The sequence below is a fragment of the Podarcis tiliguerta genome, assembly GCF_965153285.1.
Source record: "Podarcis tiliguerta genome assembly, chromosome: 2".
NCBI lineage: Eukaryota > Metazoa > Chordata > Lepidosauria > Squamata > Lacertidae > Podarcis > Podarcis tiliguerta.
Window position 1 is genome coordinate 99,828,206 of NC_139535.1, and position 22,572 is coordinate 99,850,777.

Genomic DNA, 22,572 nt, shown 5'->3' on the forward strand with positions numbered 1-22,572 from the left:
CCTCTCTGCCTATATTTTTCTAAGCAACTATCTTGGCTTGGATTTAGTACTCTAAAGAGAGATTCATGTAGAGTATACATGATGCATACCCTCCAACATTTCTCCGGTGATAATAAGATTATTATGAAATAGGAACTTCCCTATTATCTATACCCCTCCCATCTGACTGGGTCACCCCAGCCACTTTGGGCAGCTTCCAACATATAGAAAAACATAATAAAACTATACAGGGCTGCCTTGTCTTCTAAAGGTCATATAGTCTTCTAAAGGTTGTACAGTTATTCACCTCCTTGGCTCGTGGGTCACATAACTTCAAACCCTCCAACATTTCTCTGATGAAAGTAAGGACATCCTACCATATTCTCCTATGGAAATATGGATGTCCTAAGGAAAAGTGGAAGGGATGCGGGTGGTGCTGTGGGTTAAACCACAGAGCCTAGGACTTGCCGATCAGAAGGTCGGCGGTTCGAATCCCTCCAACAGGGTGAGCTCCCGTTGCTCGGTCCCTGCTCCTGCCAATCTAGCAGTTTGGAAGCACGTCAAAGTGCAAGTAGATAAATAGGTACCGCTCTGGCAGGAACGGCATTTCCGTGCGCTGCTCTGGTTTGCCAGAAGCAGCTTAGTCATGCTGGTCACATGACCTGGAAGCTGTACGCCGGCTCCCTCGGCCAATAAAGCAAGATGAGCGCCGCAACGCCAGAGTCGGCCACGACTGGACCTAATGGTCAGGGGTCCTTTTACCTTTACCTTTTATGGAAAAGTGGGACATTCTGGGATCAAATCAGAAACCAGGACAGCTTCTGTAAATCTGGGACTGTCCCTGGAAAATAGGGATACAGTGGTACCTCGGGTTACAAAGACCTCGGGTTACAAACACTTCAGGTTACAGACTCCACTAACCCAGAAGTAGTACCTTGGGTTAAGAACTTTACCTCAGGATGAGAACAGAAATCGTGTGCCGGCGACGCAGCGGCAGTGGGAGGCCCCATTAGCTAAAGTGGTACCTCAGGTAAAACATTAGACATTAAAATTTTCCCAATACAGGGTTGCCTTCAGGTGTCTTCTAAAAGTCAGATACAGTGGTACCTCGGGTTAAGTACTTAATTCATTCCGGAGGTCCGTTCTTAACCTGAAACTGTTCTTAACCTGAGGTACCACTTTAGCTAATGGGGCCTCCTGCTGCCGTCGCGCCGCCGGAACACAATTTCTGTTCTCATCCTGAAGCAAAGTTCTTAACCTGAGGTACTATTTCTGGGTTAGCGGAGTCTGTAACCTGAAGTGTATGTAACCTGAAGCGTATGTAACCAAAGGTGCCACTGTATTTAGTTCCTTAGCATCTGATGGGAAGGCGTTCCACAGGGCGGGCGCCACTATCGAGAAGGCCCTCTGACTGGTTCCCTGTAACCTCACTTAATCTTAAACTACACTTGCCACAAATTGTTCTACTTACACCTATCCATCCACAGACTTTTGCCTATGACAATGTAGTGTGTGTATTGATTCTATTTTATTACGTTCTTATTGCTCTACATCAGCTAGAATAAAGGTTTAGCAGTAAGGAATTTCAGGCTTACCCCCTTTAAGAGGCACTATTCTGTCCCAAGACTAAAGCGCACAAAATCTGGCATACTTCCTTGTTCTTCGTTCTGCTTCCCCATCTCACATCATCCAAGTTAAATGTGGCCATCCTGAACTGCAAAAGTCTGTGTTAAGGGAAAAAACAGTAAGGCTTCCTTGGAGAGGGGACGCGTATCATTCAAAATGGCTGTGTGGAGGAGCAATTTCCTCCAAATAAATGAGAATTAGGCCTACCCAAAGCAATTACCTTACTGAGAAATTCATGCTCATCTCCGATCCACAACAAAGAACAGCCGTTCCTTTAGGATATTCCTAATGACTGCTTGGCTGCTCCTCTCCATACCCACACAGAAGGATCATCCTTGAGGTGAACCACAAAATTCCACTGCCACCATCGCTCCAAACATTATCTTTAATAATAATAACAAACCATTTATACCCTGCCCATCTGGCTGGGTTTCCCCAGGCACTCTGGGTGGCTCCCAACCAAATATTAAAACACAATACAGCATTAAACATTAAAAACTTCACTAAACAGTGCTGCCTTCAGATGTCTTTTAAAAATAAGAGAGTTTATTGCCCTGACATCTGATGGGAGGGCATTTCACAGGGCGGGTGCCACTCCCTAGTAGGCCCTCTGCCTGGTTCCCTGTAACCTCACTTCTCGCAGTGAGGGAACTGCCAGAAGGCCCTCGGTGCTGGATCTCAGTGTCTGGGCTGAACGATGGGGGTGGAGACGCTCCTTCAGGTATATAAGACCAAGGCCGTTTAGGGCTTTAAAAGTCACTTTGGAGTCACTCACTTCTTAGCCGTGATGGCTGGTCTGTTAAAACAAATGGGGCACTGCAATCTTAAATCTGCCCTCACACAGTCCCTGCTTCTCTACCTTCTTACTTACATGCAGTCCAGGGGAGTATCACTGGCTCTCAGGTGCCTCCTTAACCTTTTGTTGCCCTTGCAGAACCAGGATGATGGGAACCAAACTAAAACTGGTTTAGCTCTGTCCTTGGCTCCTACACTTGGCCACCCCACCTTCTCCCATTGCTCAACATGCAATTATTTTGTTCCCAGGCCTGCCATAGACAGGGATACGGCACAGGGTACAGCAGAACCAGAACATTATTGTTCCCATCAGGCTGATCTATACTTAGACAAGCAGTACTCAGTGAAACAGATGCCCTTCTAAGTCACGGAAGAAAAAGCAATGGGTTCAGGGACCTCTGCACAATTTGTAGTCAATGCTATTTGGGAGTGCCTATATACAGTTCTGTTTAACAGCTGTGATATGCTTCTTGGCAGCGAAGCGAATGCTTGTAACATTATTAAGTACTAGAGCAGATGTTAAGGCATGGTTCTTAAGCTGCATGTCAGTGCCATGTTGAAAGATGCATGAAATGGGTTTATTTTATTGTGAACACCCCAGAGGTTGATAAGACCTCTCTTAACGGAGAACAGTTGGACAGACTGCTTGCAAACATAGCTTCACTTTGCCTCTTCTTCCACTTAAAAGCAAACAGAAAAAAAAAAATCATCTCCCCACAAATATTTAGGTCTCAATTCAAACAACTGCTCCATACCGACATGTATTATCGCTGGGAGTTTTTTCTGAGACAATCCATCAGCATGTACAGCAAACATGATGCACTGGTAAATTTCAATATTATTTATTAAAAAGGCATTTTTATTATAAATACATTTTAAATGTAGCAGTAAAATACATTTTTGTGTTACCATTAATCTTTAAAAATAAAGAGTGCACCAAGACAATCATTACACTTGAAGATACTGTAAGACCCAGTCCTCCACGCAGTTTACAAGGAATCGCAAAAAAAAACTTAAAAAAAACAACTTGGTGAAACCATTTCAAAAGCACCTTCTAGATTTAGCAGTCTTGACCACTGGTGGACAGCTAATGCAATTTGGGTTCTGAAAGGTTTAGAACATTATTGGTGCTTTGCAACTCTTCTGAGCTACGTCTGAGGTTTCCGCTAATACTAGATAGTACTAACTTTTTAATATAAGGCCATTTTCTTTGCTAAAGTAAGCCACGTTGAGAATCATTTGCAACACAACCACCTCAGTTATTTCACCGAGGATATTTATCTTGCCTCTCAGAGAATGGGATTAAATTGGAGATAATCTGTATTCAAAAGAGATCGCTTTTCTAACTCCGTTTTACTAACAGACCCACATTAAAGGGGAATTTATCCACAGAACCACAATGGCATCCCAGTTACAGAGCCTCAGGTACACCATTCTCTCATTAAAATCAACGGGGTTTAAATTGGCATATTCGTACATTGTGGCCGCACACAAAAATCTTCTCATTAGCTCGTCCTAAATTCCTGGCCGTAACAGCAGTAGTGAACCTACAGGCGTCCAGATGTTGTTGAATGGCAACTACCATCATCCCTGAGCACTGGTCATGCTGGCTGGGGCTGACGGAGGTTGGAGCCCAACCACATCTGGAGGGACTCAGGTTCCCCATGTCAGGGCTACCTTAACAGTTTGTGGGTGGCAGCATTTTGCCAGTGGCAGCAAATGAAGAGGGTAATGAGCAGCAGCTCTTGCCATCTCGGGCGTATTATGAGGGCAAGAAAGGAGCCAGGGACCCAAATGGAGAGAATCCCGATTGCAGGGCCACTACCGTGTGAATGGGATACAGATTAGCAAGGGCTAGGTAAGAAATACAAGGGCAATGGCGTATTTCTCTCGAGAAATGCACAGGAGACCCAATTGAAAGGTGGCTGCTTCCAGACGGAGGATTTTTAGTTAGCTGTGCTGATATAGAACAAGAACGAGCAAGGTCTGCATGTGTTGCACAGTCCAATCTAGAGACCGTTGCACCCACACACAAAAAACCCTGAGCTAGCTGGTATCTTTCATGGTAGCTTCCCTCCCAAGTCATGACAGAATTGCAGGCACATGCACCTTGCAGAGGTGCCTCAGGACTTTTGAGAGATGCTTGTGCCAACATCTGCATCCAACTTTTCCAGCAGGATGAAGATATGTGCTCCCAGACGTTCCATTTCAGCCTACAATCACCTGTAGGAATGGGTGATGAGCTCAAACCTGGTGAGGAATGTATGGCAGTACCCATTACGTGGTGCTTCCATATAGAACATATACATGTCCTGCTCCAACCACTATATGCCCCTTTGAAGCCACAATCATGGCCGAGTGCATAGGCTATGCTGGCTAAATCCTTCAGCAGCCGTCAGGTGATCACCTTAAAGCCTGCCGGTTGCTTAAACTGGGCTGTTGTCTTGCAAATGAGCCTCCCGGTTACTTCTTTACTTAATTCTCAAATGGCTTTTATACGATGACTGCATTTACTAAAGGCAAAAGTGACCAGCCTAACCATGAGGCAATGTATTTGATTCCAAAAGCAAGATGGATTTTCCCCACCCCCTCAGCCTCCCATCTCCATCTCTATATGCTGTTAAACATTACCTCAGTTTTAGCTAAGGCCGGCCTTGAAGGTAGAACTTTTTTGTTTTTTAGTGTGTAGATTAAAGAGGGTTTATTATTTAATACCGGGTTTTAAAGCCCAGAGTGCACTATAGGAAAACAAAGAATTTACTTATTAGACTTGAGCAGGACATCTGGCAGTGACATACTGCAGAGGAGGGCATGGCGGTGGGGGGAGGTATCTAGAAAAATATATAATAAAAGAATAGGTTGAAAGATGTTTATGATGACGTCATGTGGTGTTACACCGCAGTGTATCAGAGCATGAGCAAAACAAAACAAAAAACCAAAACAAAATGGACGTATGAGCAACTCCACATCTCAGACTAATGGCTGCTGTCAAAATCAATGTCAATAGCTAAGTAGGTAGTATGCATACTGCAAGAAAGAAGGGGGTAAATACCTGCAGCAAAGACTAATAGAATATAAGTGGAAGGATATTCAATCTTACATCCGGAGAGAAATACAATGCCCACTGCGAGAAGATGGCCTGCCTAAATAGGTACATTTCTACTGATATGGATGGGACAGGAAGCAGATTCAGAATTCACCATGAGTTGACTCCAATGAAATTGCCTGTGCAACAGGGCTTTTTCTTTTTCTCTCATTCTTTCTCTATTCCCCCATCCCCACCCTCCAAACTGTTCTGGGTGTTCCCTCAACCCTCCAGAGCAGTTCTGTGAGAGGGGAGAAAAGAAGTCCTGTTGTGCAGGTGGAAAGTTCTATTTTAATAGGAATACTTCATTGGATACAATCTTCACCACACATACTTTATCCTTCACATTTAATTTAAAGCTGAATCCTAAGAGAAACCATTTTGCATTATCTTGGAGCAGCAAGACAAGCAGCTCCACTTAAAACTGCAGTGCAATGCCAGTAAACCTTATTTTTCACCACGTAAGCAAATACACAAACACACCTTGTGAGGGATACACTACTAGAGTCAGAACTGTTAGCACAAATCCCCACAAATCCACATTTTAAGCTACTTTTGGGGTCTTCGTGACAAGGAAACTTGAGTACAAAATGCTTGGGCTGCAAGTCTACAAACAAGACAGATGTTCCCAAATGTAACTTGTCTAATTCGTTTTTGTCTAGTAAACGTTGCAATTTGCTAAGGATCAGATTTTGATCAAATAGAACAAGCCACATCAGCTCTGTCCTCATAGCATTATTGGGGGGGGGGGTTTAAGATTTGAGGCTCTGGTACAGTAACTCAGTCTGGTAGTGTTGAGCATAACATGAGCTGGAAGACAGGCAGACAGAAGAGTCATAGGTAGGGGTGTTTGAACACTGATAATTTTTCGGGAATTCGGGAAGATGAACAGATTGTGTAAACAAATGCTAAAGGTGAAGGAGGCAGGAATATTTGGGTGTTATAACCATTAAATATTAGAATGAAAACTCCAGCTATAACTTTGGAAGTTTGGATTTCTTCAAGAGGAAGGTTTGGACAAGCATAACAAACAAAACCTCATTTTTTTCTTTCTTTTATCATTGGCTCTCATAAGACCTCTTCTCACACAAATGCACTTATTTAGCAAAAATAGTGATGTGAGAAGTGGGTCTTTGTGCTAAATTTGGGGTGTCCATCAGGAAGAACAGGAGACCTATGGTGGACATTTAATATGGAGATCACCAGTCACTCAGGCAGATCCTGCACTGCGATTCTCAGTGACAAATATGATGCAGTAGCATATGAAGATTGGGGCAGGATCAGGTCTATTAATATAGAGTAGGTGGCAGAATCAGGGTAGCCAGCCGATCAGATGAACCAAGGGAAAATTATAATAACTAATAGTAAAATGGCTTCTAGGCATGGAAGAAGAAATAAAATAGAGACTGAGGATCTAGGATTTATCCAATACCATAATGCAATTAAATGAGACTGATAAGTTAAATTGACGTAACATCAGAAACCCTTCAAGATGCTTCCTGAAAAATGAATTCTCCAGCAAGAAGAAAAATACTTTACCTAATGTATCAAATATAATGTTGACCAGCAGCTTTTCCTTTTAAATATTACCAAGCATAAGTGGGTTACATTTGTAGTTCCACTAATGTATTCTAAAATTCTCTTTAAGTGCAGCAATATATGGCATGCTCCTATTAAAATAAAAGATGCTCGTTCCCATGACACTAGTATATTTTGTTTCTGAAAATGTGAAATGAAATAATGGTGGAAAGCACTATTCCTTTCTGGGGGGGCAGGGGGAGAAGGGACTATGAAAATTATATAAGCTTTTATGTACTTAGGTACAGACCTAAGTACACAAGAGCTGTAAACTGTAAAAACACCAGGATCGTTAGAAATTTTATTTCACAGTAATTGACATGACAACATGTATGCCTTTACTAATGGCCTACTCCTGACAAAAGACTGGCAATTCCATAAGAACTAAAATCAGTGAGAATGCTTTTAAGTAGAATTTGTCCAGTGGTAAAACTAAACACCAGCAATCTGAGTATATCAGAGCACTGGAATGGTCTGGAGCTTTCCTACCTCTGCAAAGCCAGTTCTATTTTCGAAATTGCTATAGCTCTGAATCTCTGGAGAAAACTGTATTTAACAACTCAGAAACATCAGTCTCACCAAGGTCCCCGTATATGCCAAGTCTGACCGAAATCCACAATCTGTAAAAAAAAATAAAAATCTGATGCAGAGTAAATGGATTTATTTTGTAGCCTCTTACTCATTTTAATCTCTGGAGTCTGAAAAGATAAAATATCAGTCTTCCAAACGCAGGCATACGCTTCCGACAAATGTTTAACAACAATAAGGCTGGGGTGGAGGGTGAAATAAAAGAAAGAAAGAAAAATAAAGCATGTGTTTTTAGAAAGTTGCTGTGATGAAAATACCAGTGTATGACAGTTTAAAAATGAGGCCATCAGATGTCAACAATTGTTCCTCAGCTAACTCACAGATTGAAGTAAACGAACAAGCAAAATTTATTAGTTTAATATTTCAGGTAAGGTGAACAGAATAATAAAACTCTATATAAATGTGTGATTTTGAAACCCTGAAGATATCGTGCTGACTTGAGTGAGTGCATTTGAGCTCTAACTAACCTGCTATCATCATCGACAGGGGTAGGCATCTTGGAACCACCACATGTTCTGGAATACAACTCCCATCAGTCCCACCTAGTACGGCCAAAGATGATGGATGCAGTTCAAAACATCTGGAGTGCATCAGGTTGCCTATCCCTGGTTTTGTACGTATCACCAACAACTCTTTATTGTGTCCACATTAAGTGGGATAAAAAGACAACATTCCTGCCTTGGGTTATGAGTGGGTAAATGTCATTGCCTTCAATAGAATTTGCCATGAGTAACCAGGGGCAGGATTGGAACTCAGAACTTTAGGAGGTGACATCAGATATAACGTCATTTATTTCAAAGGGGCTAACCCTGGTTTATACCAACTGAGATATTATGAATCTAATTTCATTAGGGCCATTGTCTGCAGTACTCAGCAGACCAAAAATACTAATGATAATGATGAAAGCTCTGTTTAAGATGCAGAGAACTTAGCCTCTGGAACTTCCTGATACTGTGAGCTCAAACTGTGAAGCAAAATTGAGGAGAGATATTCTCCTTCACTTTTTTGTTTGTTTCTATAACGTTAAGAAATACAAGTTACATAGCCATGCAGCTTTTATCCTGCATTTCTGAACCACAAACCCGGTAACCATTCAGATATTGCAATGCATTAAATCAGTATGCAGATCTCTTCAGTGAAATCCCGACTTACCTGAAATCAGTAAGAAAGGTGATACTGATTTCAAACCAAGCTGAGACTTCACCACAACGATTTACAAAAAAAAACACCCAACAGGGACAAATGGATTGTAACAAGAGCAAATATCAGATTGAATACAGCAGCAAGTACAGTAGCTCAGCAAAAAGGCTCTGGGTCTATCCCAATGTTTTCAAAGCTGTGGGGAGCTGTGCCACCTCAAAGAGAAACACACTTTTAAAAATGATACTATTGAAAATATTACTCTCGCGTCTCACAATGGGAAATTAAAATAAATTAAAATATTGATTAAAAATTAACGTCCCCGATCAGAGAGATCTTTTCAAGTGTAAAGGAGGACAAGGGCCTCTGTAGAAGCTATAAAAGATACATCCCTTACTTCAAAAGTATGAACAGTGTACAAGACCACAACCTGAAAGGTAAACATTACCCTAAAATGTTTTTTTTTTCTCCAAAATTTTGTTACATATTGCTGTATAATTCTTTATAGATTTCACTTTCAATATATAGTGGTAAAAGACCAAGATTGTGGAAAACCTCAGCAGAACATACAAAGATAAAAACAACCATATGGATTCACAAGTCCTCCCCCTCCCCCCCCCTCACAACTTGACTCCCCAAAATTTTGGATTAATTTGGATACAGCTTTGACAAACATAAAAATCTTCTTTAATGATGTTCCTCAAACAAAACAGTTAGCAAAATATCTGAAGATCCGTCGTATAATGTCACATTTAATGTAAACATCAAATAATGTACCAAAAGATTTTACTGAGGTGGGGGCAAGGAGAAATAAAAACTTAAAGCGGCACAATTCTTTATACCACTAGAGAAGCCAAGAGTAGGAGAAACCAGATTACAAGCATTTACACATGCATAGTTGGGAGGGGGACCCAAATAGTTTACTAAATTCACTCAATTTGTTTTAATAGTTATTAAACTACAAAGCACCCAACATAGCAAAATAAAAATTGTTTTTAATTTCATGATTCTTTTTTTAAAAAAATCTATCAAATTAATCTTTCCAACAAGCTAAATTTAGCAGCCTGTCCAAAAATAAAATGTGAGGGTTTTTTTTTTATTTTTGTTTTTTTTAATCGACCACTGCTTTACTCTGAAAAGTTAAAAACAGTGGTGTGCGGGACTGCAAAGAAGGTCTTCACTTTATCCTACAGTCAAAGGAGATTACTATACCACATCATACAGGTTCTAAAACTATAAAAGTTTTAGAATGCAGCATCCTTTCACAGAAAGTTGATAAAACTGAAAGTAATTATAAGATGCTGCACCTTTATTTTAAAAAAAATAATAAAACAATTTAAGCAGACATAACATACATTTGTACATTAACTGGCCATTTCTGGTACAGAAACCCAGCATAGTATGCTAAATGTTATTGAATAAATGTAAATGCTACTTACAATTCTTTTTTAAATACAATTTAGACAACTTCTTTTAAAAAAAATTATATATATATTTTTTAAGTTGCACAGTTAACTTTTCAGCTGCTAGCTTTAATGCAACACATATATAATGTTACATTTTTTTTCTCATTTTTTTTAAGTGTGTGTTTTTCTAGGGAAAATTTTTCAAACTTCTGACCCACAGTGGGGGCGGGGGGGAGAGAACGGAATATAATTTAAAAAGGTTAGCTTCAAGTCTAGCAGCAAAGCAATTAAACCAAGATATATTTACTAATATAAACAAAGAGAAATGGTGGCAACTGCATAGGAAGCCCCAACTATCTTAAGTCTACTGACACAAATAGAAATTAAAATGTTCTCTACAAAAATATTCTGATTATTTAAAATAGGAGTAAAAGCCATTGCTACCTGATGAACTACCTAGACTAAGTTCCTGAAACAAAGACAAAGGATCGCTATTCTTTTTTGCCTGCTCAGGGGGCGCTTTGGGCTTTGGTGGCGCCCTCAGAGCACTTGCGTAAGACATGGCCGGCTTGTTCGCACCAGAGCTGGGCTGGCTGTTGCTGTTGGATTCCACGATCTGCTTGTTGGGCATGAGGGGAGGGAACTGGCCAAGATGCTGGAGCATATTGTAATTAAAAGAATTGGACAGCTGGATGTTCTCAACTTTCATCGGTTCCTCGGGCGGCTTGGCGGTCTTTGAAGGAACTGGAAACAGAAAGCAAAGAAAAGAAGAAGGTAGCCCCTTTAACCTCTCATAGACTTTTTGCGCGAAAAAGAAACAATGGCATCTGGATTTGAGGATTGAAGATAATGTCTGTTTATAGAAAACAGATATGTAGGGTGTCATATTGGTGTAGACGAAGTGAATAGTGTTTTTATACAATAACAATAATAATAATAATTTATTATTTATACCCCGCCCATCTGGCTGGGTTTCCCAGACACTCTGGGCGGCTTTCAACAGAATATTAAAATACAATAGTTTATTAAACATTAAAAGCTTCCCTAAACAGGGCTGCCTTCAGATGTCTTCTAAAAGTCTGGTGTTGTTCTCTTTGACATCTGGTGGGAGGGCGTTCCACAGGGCGGGCGCCACTACCGAGAAGGCCCTCTACTTGGTTCCCTGTAACTTGGCTTCTTGCAGTGAGGAAACCAGCAGAAGGCCCTTGGCGCTGGACCTCTGTGTCCGGGTAGAACGATGGGGGTGGAGACGATCCTTCAGGTACACTGGACCGAGGCCGTTTAGGGCTTTAAAGGTCAGCACCAACACTTTGAATTGTGCTTGGAAATGTACTGGGAGCCAGTGTAGGTCTTTCCAGACTGGTGTTATGTGGTTTCAGCGGCCGCTCCCAGTCACCAGTCTAGCTGCCGCATTCTGGATTAGTTGTAGTTTCTGGGTCACCTTCAAAGGTAGCCCCACATAGAGCACATTGCAGTAGTCCAAGCAGGAGATAACTAGAGCATGCACCACTCTGGCGAGACAGCCTGGGTACCAGATGGAGCTGGAAAACAGCTGCCTTGGACACAGAACTGACCTGTGCCTCCATGGACATCTGTGAGTCCAGAATGACTCCCAGACTGCGCACCTGGTCCTTCAGAGGCACAGTTACCCCATTCAGGACCAGGGAGTCCTCCACACCTGCCCGCCTCCTGTCCCCCAAAAACAGACAGATGAAGGATTGGATGTTTCTGAATCTTATTTTCTATCTTTCTCTTTATGCACACATGCGCTCCTGCTTCCACTCCTCCTTTGCGCACAAGGTGAATACGTTGAAAGCTTCTGTTCAGTTTTAAACAAACAGCAGTTTCCAGTAACATCTGAATATGGGAAACTGTTGCTTGTCCAAACAACAGTTAGCTTGCAAACCAGGGTATTAAAACTGTGGTTTGATTGAACCAACGAATCAACTGAAGGGGAGATAGCATGAGCCCAAAGTTTGTGCCTGCTTATCTTTTTAATGTTAACCCATGTTTTGGCATTAGGTCTAACCCAGGCCTGAATTGTGTGCATCACTGCCTTATTTCTGTACTGGAATGCACAATATTTAATCCACTTCAGTAAGCAGCAAATTATCTTACAAAAGAGCGAATGACAGGATACCATATTTGTAATATGACATTGGTCCCAAAGATAAAACATCTGTAAGTTTTCAATGCGGAGAAAAAGTTGATGCATTTTATTCTGAGAATATATTTTGCTAGCCAGAAATAGTACAGCAACTTCTTAATGAGTTGGCTTAATAAAATGATTATTATTTCAGGAGAGGACCTTCTCGGTAGTCGCACCTGCCTTGTGGAACGCACTCCCTTCAGATGTCAAGGGGAAAACAACTATCTGACTTTTAGAAGACATCTGAAGGCAGTCCTGTTTAGGGAAGTTTTTATTGTTAGATGTTTCATCGTGTTTTTAATATTCTGTTGGGAGCTGCCGAGAGTGGCTGTGGAAACCTAGCCAGATGGGCAGGGTATAAATAATAAAATTATTGCAATTAATATTATTAATAATACTTTAAAATGATGAGAAAGCTTCACATACCCAAGAGTTCTCTTGGTGGGACTGCTCTATTGGAACCATTGCATGGAATGTTCTGATATGGGGTTGATGAGGTGGAGTTTACCCACAATTCAGGGGATGAATAATTGAAAGAAGATGTGTTACTATGGTCCTGAAGCTCTTTACACTGTCCAAGGCTATCTTGAGGAGCATTTATATCTTCAGAACAAGCCTGGGCTGAACTAGATGAAATTCTTCTTTGGTACAACGGCCTGCCTGGTCCTCTTGGTTCATACTGCATAGAAGAAAAGCAAAGAGGAGAAGAGAGGTCACTTGCATGGAACCTGTGGCAAATACCCTCTGCGATTCTCAGTACTTACATTCTGAAATCACTTTAACGGGAATACCATGAGAGTAGTGCTAGTTTAAATATTTGGTTTTGCAATAGTACAAAAACAGACAGAATGCAAGTAAATACCGCTGAAATTTCTCAAGGTTAAATATTAATGGTGGCAGAAATAAAACATTTATTCAAATCCCAAGGTATCACATTGCAGTGTTCATCTCCACCCCACAACCTCGACAATGACTTATTGATTCCTAATCTCTCACTTTGTCTTGCAACCATTCTTTTTTGCTACTTCCAAGCTTGCCTTTTACAACTTCCCTCCAGGGTGCAATTGCGTGGAAGTATCTGCCAGTGGCAATTTCCTTCTACTTTCTTGGCAGTTTTGGCTCATCCATACTGGTTTAATTTATCCCATGAAAATAATTTCTAGGTAGCACAAAGCACACAACGTAACAAAACACATTATTTTGTTTTGCGCACGCTTTTCATTTCCACACAGAGGCTTCTTTCCCTGCCATTTCTCTGTTCTACAGGAGAAGGTAAAGGAAGCAAAAGGAACATAGAAATAAAATGTGATTTTGCTTTGATGTCGTTTGTGGATAAGATAGCAGCTGAGGGCACAGGGGAATATTTTTGCTCAAAATATACTTAGCTAATTTTCAGTGACATTTCATGAACTTGTGACGCCTTGTTTTTCAAGTAACATGGGTTGATGTACTTGATTGCATAGCATTTTCATCTCCTTCGTGGTTTTGTCAGCTTTGAGCAACATGAAACAAATCATCCTTTTTTCTTTTTTTTTAGTAATTCCTCTTTAAGGTTTACCTGAAGATTGATGATTTGGCAATTATGAGGTCTGGTGGTAGTTTCCAAATGTATATGTTACCCAGCATATTGTTCAAGAGGGTAACTACCCTCCAAAATGGCTTTTGGAGAGGTAGCTGCAAAGAGGAGAAGATGATGGGAAACTTTCCTTCCATGGATTTCCTTACATTAACTTATCTTAGAATCCAAGACAATATTGCCAATTTTCAAATGTGTCCCGTCACACATTCAGGGAAATTTGGCTGTCTTGAAAACAGTCCAAAATTTTCATCTGGCCCAACATAAGGGTGTGATATTATTAATGGAAACTGGCCAATAACAGCACATTCCACTAGGCCTTTGTTATCTGCATTGGCTTTCAGTCAATTGGCAACTTCAAAGTGCTTTTAAACCCTTGTTGCTAGAATGCCTGAAGGATCATCTGCTCTCATATATACCTACTCGGCCCTTAAGATCTTCACTGGAAGCCTTCTCCAGATTCTCCGCCTAATTAGCTGAAGCAAGAAGTTACAAGGAAGAGGGCCTTTTTCATGGTGACCCCCTAGTTATGGAACACTCTCCAGAGAGAGAGACTACCTCATGGTTGTGGTGAGATCTTTCTAACCCAAGGTGAGCGCCTTCTTGTTCTTTCCTTTTAGTTATTAGAACTATCAAGTGCCCTCCCCTTTATTGGGACATTGTAGTGTACTGATTGATTTTATGCCAAATGAATCCGATAGGCTTTGATAAGGTTAAAGAAACTATGAATTCAAGACCAGGTTTACAAATCAGCTGCACATTCAGACTGAATTCAGATTTAACTGTTTTAAATGTAAATTCCATCAACACTTCAGTACTGGGTTCTTTATCGAGAGAGATAAGAGAAAAAACTAGACACAGACACAGGCCATGTTTACATGTGATGCTAAATTGCTGTTTAGTGTTCCTTGGATGAGCCCCAGCAAGTCTGAGTGACGCATCAGACTAGCACGTTGCCCATTCCAGCTGCTGCACAGCAGGACTTCCCCGAAGTTTATTTTCAGTTTTAAAGAATCTTGGCTTAATATTACATCCAAACAAGGAATCCAAGCTTAGAACAACTCTTCTAAGTTTCATTGAAAGCCAATAATAAATTATGCAGCTGGCTTGTTAAATTAACCATTGTTTTATCTGAACCAGGATCCATGTTTTGAATGGATCAAATGGATCATTTAGTCAAGATCCTTTAAAAGTGGATCTAAGCTCAGCTGAAGTGAAGAGGGGAGGAATGCAAGAATCAGTGCATTTAAAGATACTACTATACTATACTATACTATACTATACTATACTATACTATACTATACTATACCAAACGCTTATAAGAAAAGGATTTCATAAGCATTTTAAAAACAAGTGCCAGAGCAATAGAAATGCTGCATATCTTTTTCATGGAAATTTAGTTAACTGGGGCCTGTTCTGTAAAATCCGAAAAGCTAGCAATGACACCAGTAGTTTCCCAAACTTCGTTCAAGGGCATCACACTTACAACTTGCAATGTGCAAGTGTACAATTAGCATCTTTTCTTCAAAGAGTCTTTTCATTGCAAACTATGTGAGATCTGCACATTAATCTGTTAAAATAAGTTAGAATGTGACTGAAAGCCTTCAGCTAAAAAGTTTAGTAAGTGCAAGGCAGCTAGCATTTCAGGACCAGAGGATTCTTTTAACACAGATTTCTACAGACCTATCTTGCCAAGGGTTTATTCACATAAATAGTTTCCTAAAAATGTATACTCATTTGACTATCTCAACATGGGAAGGGACACGGGATTTTCATCTCTAGCAATATCTCCATTCAAATCCCAAACGTTTTTTGCCTTCCCTCCCAGCACAAGGTGACAATGCCCTAGGGAAAGAAGTGAACTGAACGAGAAAGGATAGGAACTTCCAAACCCTTCATTTCTCAGATAGGAGAATTTCTGTATATTTCATCCAAGACATGAAGAACAAGCTGATAAAGGGCAATAAAACATATTAGGGATGTTCCAGAAGAAACAACTATAGACATGGTGGCACATTTGGTGGGTATGGGCAACTGGGGTATAACAAATGGGCCTCGCAGGATTGGAGGGAGGGGGGAGCTGCATGTGGCCCATAGGCTGGTCATCTATAGATTAGGAAGAAGGGACTTATGCACCTTGACTTGGCAAGGAAGGATGCCACTTTCTGTTCTATCACTGGCAGTAAGATGCCCTTCTAATGTGATTTCCGTCTCTGTCAAAAGTGATCTTTTATTAAGAATCAAAATACCTATGCTTTTGAGTACAGTCATGTTTTTGAATGTGCTTCAGGTTGAACACTTTTGGGTTGCGCGCCACAGCAACCTGGAAGTAACGGAGCATGTTACTTCCGGGTTTTGCCGCTTGCGCATGTGCAGACGCTCAAAATGACATCACGCGCATGCGCGGAAGTGGGAAAACGCAACCCGCGCACACACAGTTGCATCTTACATTCTATTCAGAATGCGAACGGGGCTCCAGAACGGATCCTGTTCGCATCCCGAGGTACCACTGTATTAGAAGGCAAAAAAACCAAAAGAGAACAGTAGTATCTTATTTCGAAGAGCCTGATTCTAAACATAAAAGCAAATATTTATGTGCAGAAGATTTGTTCCTATGTCTGTCAATCAGCAATTTCCTAGTCCCCAACTGTGTTTCTGAAAGAGCCTGAAATTAATAGGATTTGTAGCAGTTATTTTCCTAGTTCACCCAGATCAGTATGTATCTTAAATGTTTTTCCCCTTTATGGCTGATGCGGAGTCCCCAGATGAGGTGCAAAACAGAGATTTAAGGTTATTATAATAATAACTCGGCATCAAAACAGCACAGAGATGTTCTGGCATTCATGATCACAAGCTGTGGTCCTGATAATTTTCTTTGGTTCTAATCAGCACAATTAAAATTCATCATAATGGCACAGCATCTTATTCTACAGTGTATGCCAAGTCTATGAAAAACCTCCGCAACCTTCATTAGCACATAGTTCCTAGATACTAAAACACACATGCTGCAATTCATCACCCTCAAACTAAGCGAGTGCAATGGGAAGAGTATAGAGTACAGTCATACCTTGGTTCTCGAATGGCTTAGTTGACGAACAAAACAGCTCCCGAACACCAACAACCCGGAAGTAAGTGTTACGGTTTCCAAACATTTTTTGGAAGCCGGACATCCAACACTGCTTCCGCTGGAGTGCAGGAAGCTCTTGCAGCCAATCAGAAGCCGCGCCTTGGTTTGCGAATGGTTTCAGGAGTCGAACGGACTTACGGAATAGATTAAGTTCGAGAGCCAAGGTACCACTGTACTAGAGGCTCCCATAATCTTCCAGTGGTGGCAATATCACTGCATAGAACTGGTACATTAATTTTACCGAACCTGAACAATAAGGATAATACTGGGGAATCTAGTTGAACTGGTCATCATTGGCATGCACCTAGATATAATTATGTAGTCATAACCAGCTTCCATTCAGTTATCAATCTCTTGCCTTGCTCATGACCATTGGAATCTTGATTTCTAGGCCTTGTTGGCTGCTGAGCCTCTAAGGCTGCCGGCCTGAATAAAAGACCTTTTCCTTGCTTTCAAGTAAGAGTCACTGTCATTGTGTTTTGGGATGGGAGCCTGTCAATAATAAAACAACCACACTGGGGGGTTGGATACAAAGAAGGCAAGAGGAAAAGAAAACAGCTATCAGCATTCTTCTACCACTAGAAGCAGATTGCTATAATGGGCAAGTTCTGCCACAGTTCTCAAGCTTCCTCAAGCCTTATGTGACCAAAAGAATATATCTGAATTTAATTTCGCTTTTCTACACAGAGCTCCAGTGAAATGGTCCTTCCATGACCCAAAGATCTTTCACATGCAGAAGTACATCTTTGAACCTAACCTCACCTTTATTTGTTAATCATACATTATCCAAACAAATGTGTTTTATATTGCTGCCAGGATATGCTCAATTAGGGCTTGAATGCACAGATCAAAGGGATGTGCTTTATGATTCCAACTGGGGGGCTGATCCTCACTAATAAGATATTGACCCAAGTAACATGTCCTGATGGTATTTTTTTTTATTTGTTTTGTTTTAGCTTAATGGTTTGAGCTATATTAAATCTGGATATTCTTTTGAAATAGTAAATTGCTTTGAAATAATGTACGATGCATATACTCTTAATAAATAAGATATTAGTTTGCTAATTTCTACAAGTTTCATTCATCCGGACACATATCCAAAATCAAAATTGTATACGTGAGGGTAGCTTTTCATAGCCTGAAAACAATAATCACTATCCAGCAATCCTAGGAGACGTGTATTAAAAATATAGTAACTGTTCATAATGAAATTAAAGTGACAGCAGCTGGTATAAAACCCTCAACAGTGGAATCCAGAAAATGATACAAGACCTTGCCTGAAGCCATCTATTACGCTGACTCCCTTTTTTTTAATCAGCTTGCATTTGCTACTATTAAATCTATTCACTATTCATTCTAAACAGACCTCTAAATGGGAAGCAAGCATGACCAGCATCGCAGCCCACGTACCTCTTCTAAGCTGTGCAGCGAAGAAGCAGACACTGCTCGCGAAGTGAGGGAGTTGAATGGTTCCTGACCAACTGTGTGCTGATGGTTCTGTATTTGGATAAAAGGGTTCTGCTGCGATCTATGAGGCAATGGAGGTATACCGTAATGAAAGCCTTGCCCCATTAGATGACTCTGGTGTAGATTAGCGTAAGTCCATGATCCATCAGGCTGCAGGTATTTCAGGGAAGGCGGGTTTATGTGTTCCGATGGCATTGAGAAAGGGGGATTGTACATTTGAGGCAGATGCTGCTGAAATGCTGGGTTGTTAGATACTTCAATGTCTCTGTTCTCTGAGAAGTTAGGAAAGTGGCCACTGTGGTTTGAATTGCACGAAGGGGAAGGGAGCGCTGGTGGGCTTCTGGATTGTACTTGTCTATATTGCAAAAGTCTCGACTGAGGTGGCGGCATTTCAACTAGGTCCCTGCTTTCATGTTGATCGCGGTGTGATATTTCTCGGAGAAAATCCTGGAGCCTACGTTAAGAAAATAATTATTGTTCAGATTAGAAATGAAAGGAGTGTAAAATGTTATCGCATTCAAGAGAAATGGCAGCACTACAGTGGTACCTCGGTTCCAGAACACCTCCGTTGTCGTACGTTTCAGTTCTCAAACGACAAAAACCCAGAAGTAAATGCTTCTGTTTTTGAGCGTTTTTCGGAACCCAAATGTGCGACATGGCTTCTGCTGACTGCAAGACGCTCTTGCAACCAATGGGAAGCCAAGCCTCAGTTTTCGAACGTTTCGGAAGCCAAACGGGCTTCTGGAACAGATTACGTTCGAGAACCGAGGTACCACTGTACAAGAATCACAATACAATCTACATTTAAATGTAGTTCTCAAATAATCTGGACCCGGATCTGGGGGCGTGCATAGGTTTTTTAAAGCTTTTTTTCAGAAATTCTGAACAATGAAAAAGAAAAACAGTATCGAAAGCAGAAAAATAGTCTTAAAGCAGTGGGTGGAACCATTCGAAATCTAGACAATAACTTGTAAGGCATTTCTTGTTTAACTGAAAAACTGCAATATGTTTAGGCCAATACAAACTCTCTGTGCTGGGGTTATACAACACTTCTACAAAGTAGCACAACCTCCACTTTCACATGAGAAACCACATGTTTGAAAGTGCCCCCACAAAACATATCCAGCTGCTAAATCCAACCTTTCATTGGAGGTAGTGATTTTCAAACGAAGCATGAAACAACTCACTCTGTGAAAACTCCCATGGGTGTTACCAAAACCAAAATTAGAACCATAACATGATTTTTTAAAATAAAATAAAAAGGGGTGAGGACATAGTGCAGTTGCTTTATGGGAAGAAAAGTACAGACTCTGCAGTGGTAATCCAAATACAGATTGTAGCTGAGTATGAATGGTAAGAGACTGGCTTGCTTTATATGTATACAAATGCATAACAAGTATTCCCTTTCTCTTTGTTTATCCTTTTTTTGCTTCCAAAGGTTCAATTTGCAAACCCTCTACGGATTGTCAACCCATCTGTTTGATATTACCTGGCCTAAGCTCTTGAGACATAAAGGCTACGAATAAAAAAATTATTCTAGTAAATTTCAACAATGCTCCTTTTCACAGGGCAAGTGAAGTTGATGCTTTCTTTAATGACCCGCAAAGTTGTTGTAGTTGGCATCTGCCTGCAAAGCTATCTCAATCTTATCTTATCTACTATTTATAATGTGCAAATGGCAGAAATTCTGATATATCTCAGCAATATATTGTTTTCAGTGCCAGAAGAGTTTGGATTTGATAGGAGACTTTTAACATGTTACTACTGTACTGTAGTATCCAACGCCATAAAAGAACCACCATTATTCTTAATGTGAACATTTGGGATGCTACTATAAAGAATGACAGGCTTGATGCTGTGTACAGTGGTACCTCGGTTATCGAATGCCTCTGTAGCAGAACATTTCGGAATGCTAACGTCTCGGTTTTTGAACGTGCCTCGGAACTCGAACAGAAAATGCGGCTTCCATTTTGAATTTTCTGTATTGAGGCTTCTGTTCTGAGAATTCAGCTTTCGGTTTTTGAATGTTTCGGAATTGGAATGGACTTCCGAAATGGATTATGTTCAAAAACCGAGGTACCACTGTACTGAGACATCACTCTTCTCCCTGTCTGATTCTTATTTAATCCTTGCCCCTCCCCAGTGCTCATGGTTCGAGTGCTCACTGTCAAAACCATGTTTGTGAAGAGAGCCACAGCGCTCTCAGCCCTTTTTTGAAGTCAATCCCATTCAAGCTAGGCACCTGAAATGAGCCTCCTAGAACTGGACCCTAAGAATTAAGAGTTTCTGGATTCCAGGAGCAACTTGGATACCTCCTTGTAGCATGGGATGGGCCAGGTGGACCCTTTCACCTCTAGGGCAGAATGAAAAGTGCCCATGTCCCATTTCCACCTAAATGCTACACTTTGAGAATTCTTTCCACAATTACCTTGAATACGTTGCCTCAGTTTCATCTTCTACATTGTTGGCAAGTTTCCAGTTTGCCCTAACTGGCTGCTGATGCAATCCAATTGGCTGCTGAGAAAGGTGGGATAAGTGAGGATGGTGATGGTGAGAATAAGGAATATTGCCCTGACTGAGATAGGCGTTATGCTCATTCCATTGCTGTAGTCTTGCTTGCTGTTGCCTTAAGGTTTCCAAAGCTAAATTTCCATGAATACGATCTGCAAAACATTTTTGGGGGGAAAATTACCCAGCTTCTGTACTGAAGATGCTTATGTCAGAAAACTTCATTTCACAATATCATATGGCAATTGTACAAACAATATCAAAACACCTTTGGTACCAAGTTTGCTTCTTGTTGTACCTTTGACATAGTACTACACTGAAATATATCTTACCTGCCCTGTGTCTTGTTAGGGCAAGGCAATATCTGGTTTTCAGCATTGTGATACATCACCAGCATTGTGATATGCCAATATATCACAGTGTCTGAAATAAGACTGGAGCTATGTAGAGGCATTGGGCAGCTTCACGGTTTTTCCCACATTGTGATGTTTGCATAGCACACACACACGCGCACCATGATTTGCGATATATTGCCAGGTCAAAAATTACGTTACCGATACGATGTGGACTTCAAACCAGTTTGGGACAATATATCAATATATCACCGAACCCGAGTGTCTGTTTACATAAATGAAATCCTACACATCTGATATACAGCAGTAATCTAAAATATAATATTACAAACAAGGTGTACAAAAGGGGTCTCAGCATCTCTTTATTTTACAGTAACCTCTCACAGGGCCAGTTCAAAATGAGCATGCTCTCTCCCACCCTTCCCTGGTGTATGTGTTAGCTTAAGCACTTTGACTGCAGTCTATTTTATTCATGGATTATTTAAAAGCAGTACATTTTTAAACCACTTGCTATATTTGAAATGTGGAAATGTGGTTTAATTAGTGGGTGGAGCAATAAATGTCAATTTCCCCTTTGCACAGTAGGCTAGATTCTACACACAGACACAAACCCCTCTTTAGCCTCCATCTAGGCAAGCAACAGGCATGAGCAGACATTTCAGACAGGCAAAGACACTCAAGGGGGATGGAGACCAGAACCAGCAGGAGGTGTGGCCTGGGGAAGTCCATATATAGAGGCTTGGCACGTGAGGTCCAGGGCCTAAGGTTCTCCACCCATGATTTGAAGCATTTATAATCCACCTTTCCTCAGTGAGCTCAAGGCAGCTAGCACAGCAAGTTCAAACAATAACTCAACCATTTTAAAGAAGAGTAGGCTAATAATGATAACTACAACAAAGTACTTGAAAACTGTAGAACAGTTAAGATTTAAAAATACACCCACATATACACAAAGCTCATAAAAAATAGGGTAACCACAGCAACTGAAATCGCTTGAGAATGAGAGGAACCATTTATGGTCCATTTATGGCCAGTAGTGAGGGGATAAGGTCATTCTCCTTCAGGAATGAGTCCCAGGACCTGAGTGCAGCTGCTGATAAGGCCCACTTGCCTTCCCATGGCTTGGCATCAATGTGCCTAGCACAACAGAAAAACACAATCAGGAGTTTCAAATGCAAACACCACAGAACTCTTC

The 22,572-nt window shown here is 40.9% G+C and overlaps 1 protein-coding gene across 6 annotated transcripts in view; it reads right to left on the reverse strand.

Annotated features, from left to right (window-relative positions):
• Positions 1 to 3,226: 3,226 nt before the first annotated feature.
• HELZ (helicase with zinc finger) overlaps positions 3,227 to 22,572 on the reverse strand; it is a 126,545-nt gene continuing 107,199 nt past the window's right edge. For all 6 annotated transcript variants that reach the window (XM_083427187.1, XM_083427185.1, XM_083427188.1 and 3 more), the window contains 4 exons: positions 20,945 to 21,179; positions 18,460 to 18,970; positions 12,773 to 13,025; positions 3,227 to 10,941 (listed from right to left, as the gene is read on the reverse strand). In XM_083427187.1, coding sequence (XP_083283313.1) covers positions 10,610 to 10,941; positions 12,773 to 13,025; positions 18,460 to 18,970; positions 20,945 to 21,179 — 1,331 coding nt within the window. In that variant the 3' untranslated portion in view covers positions 3,227 to 10,609. The remainder of the gene's footprint in view (positions 10,942 to 12,772; positions 13,026 to 18,459; positions 18,971 to 20,944; positions 21,180 to 22,572) is intronic.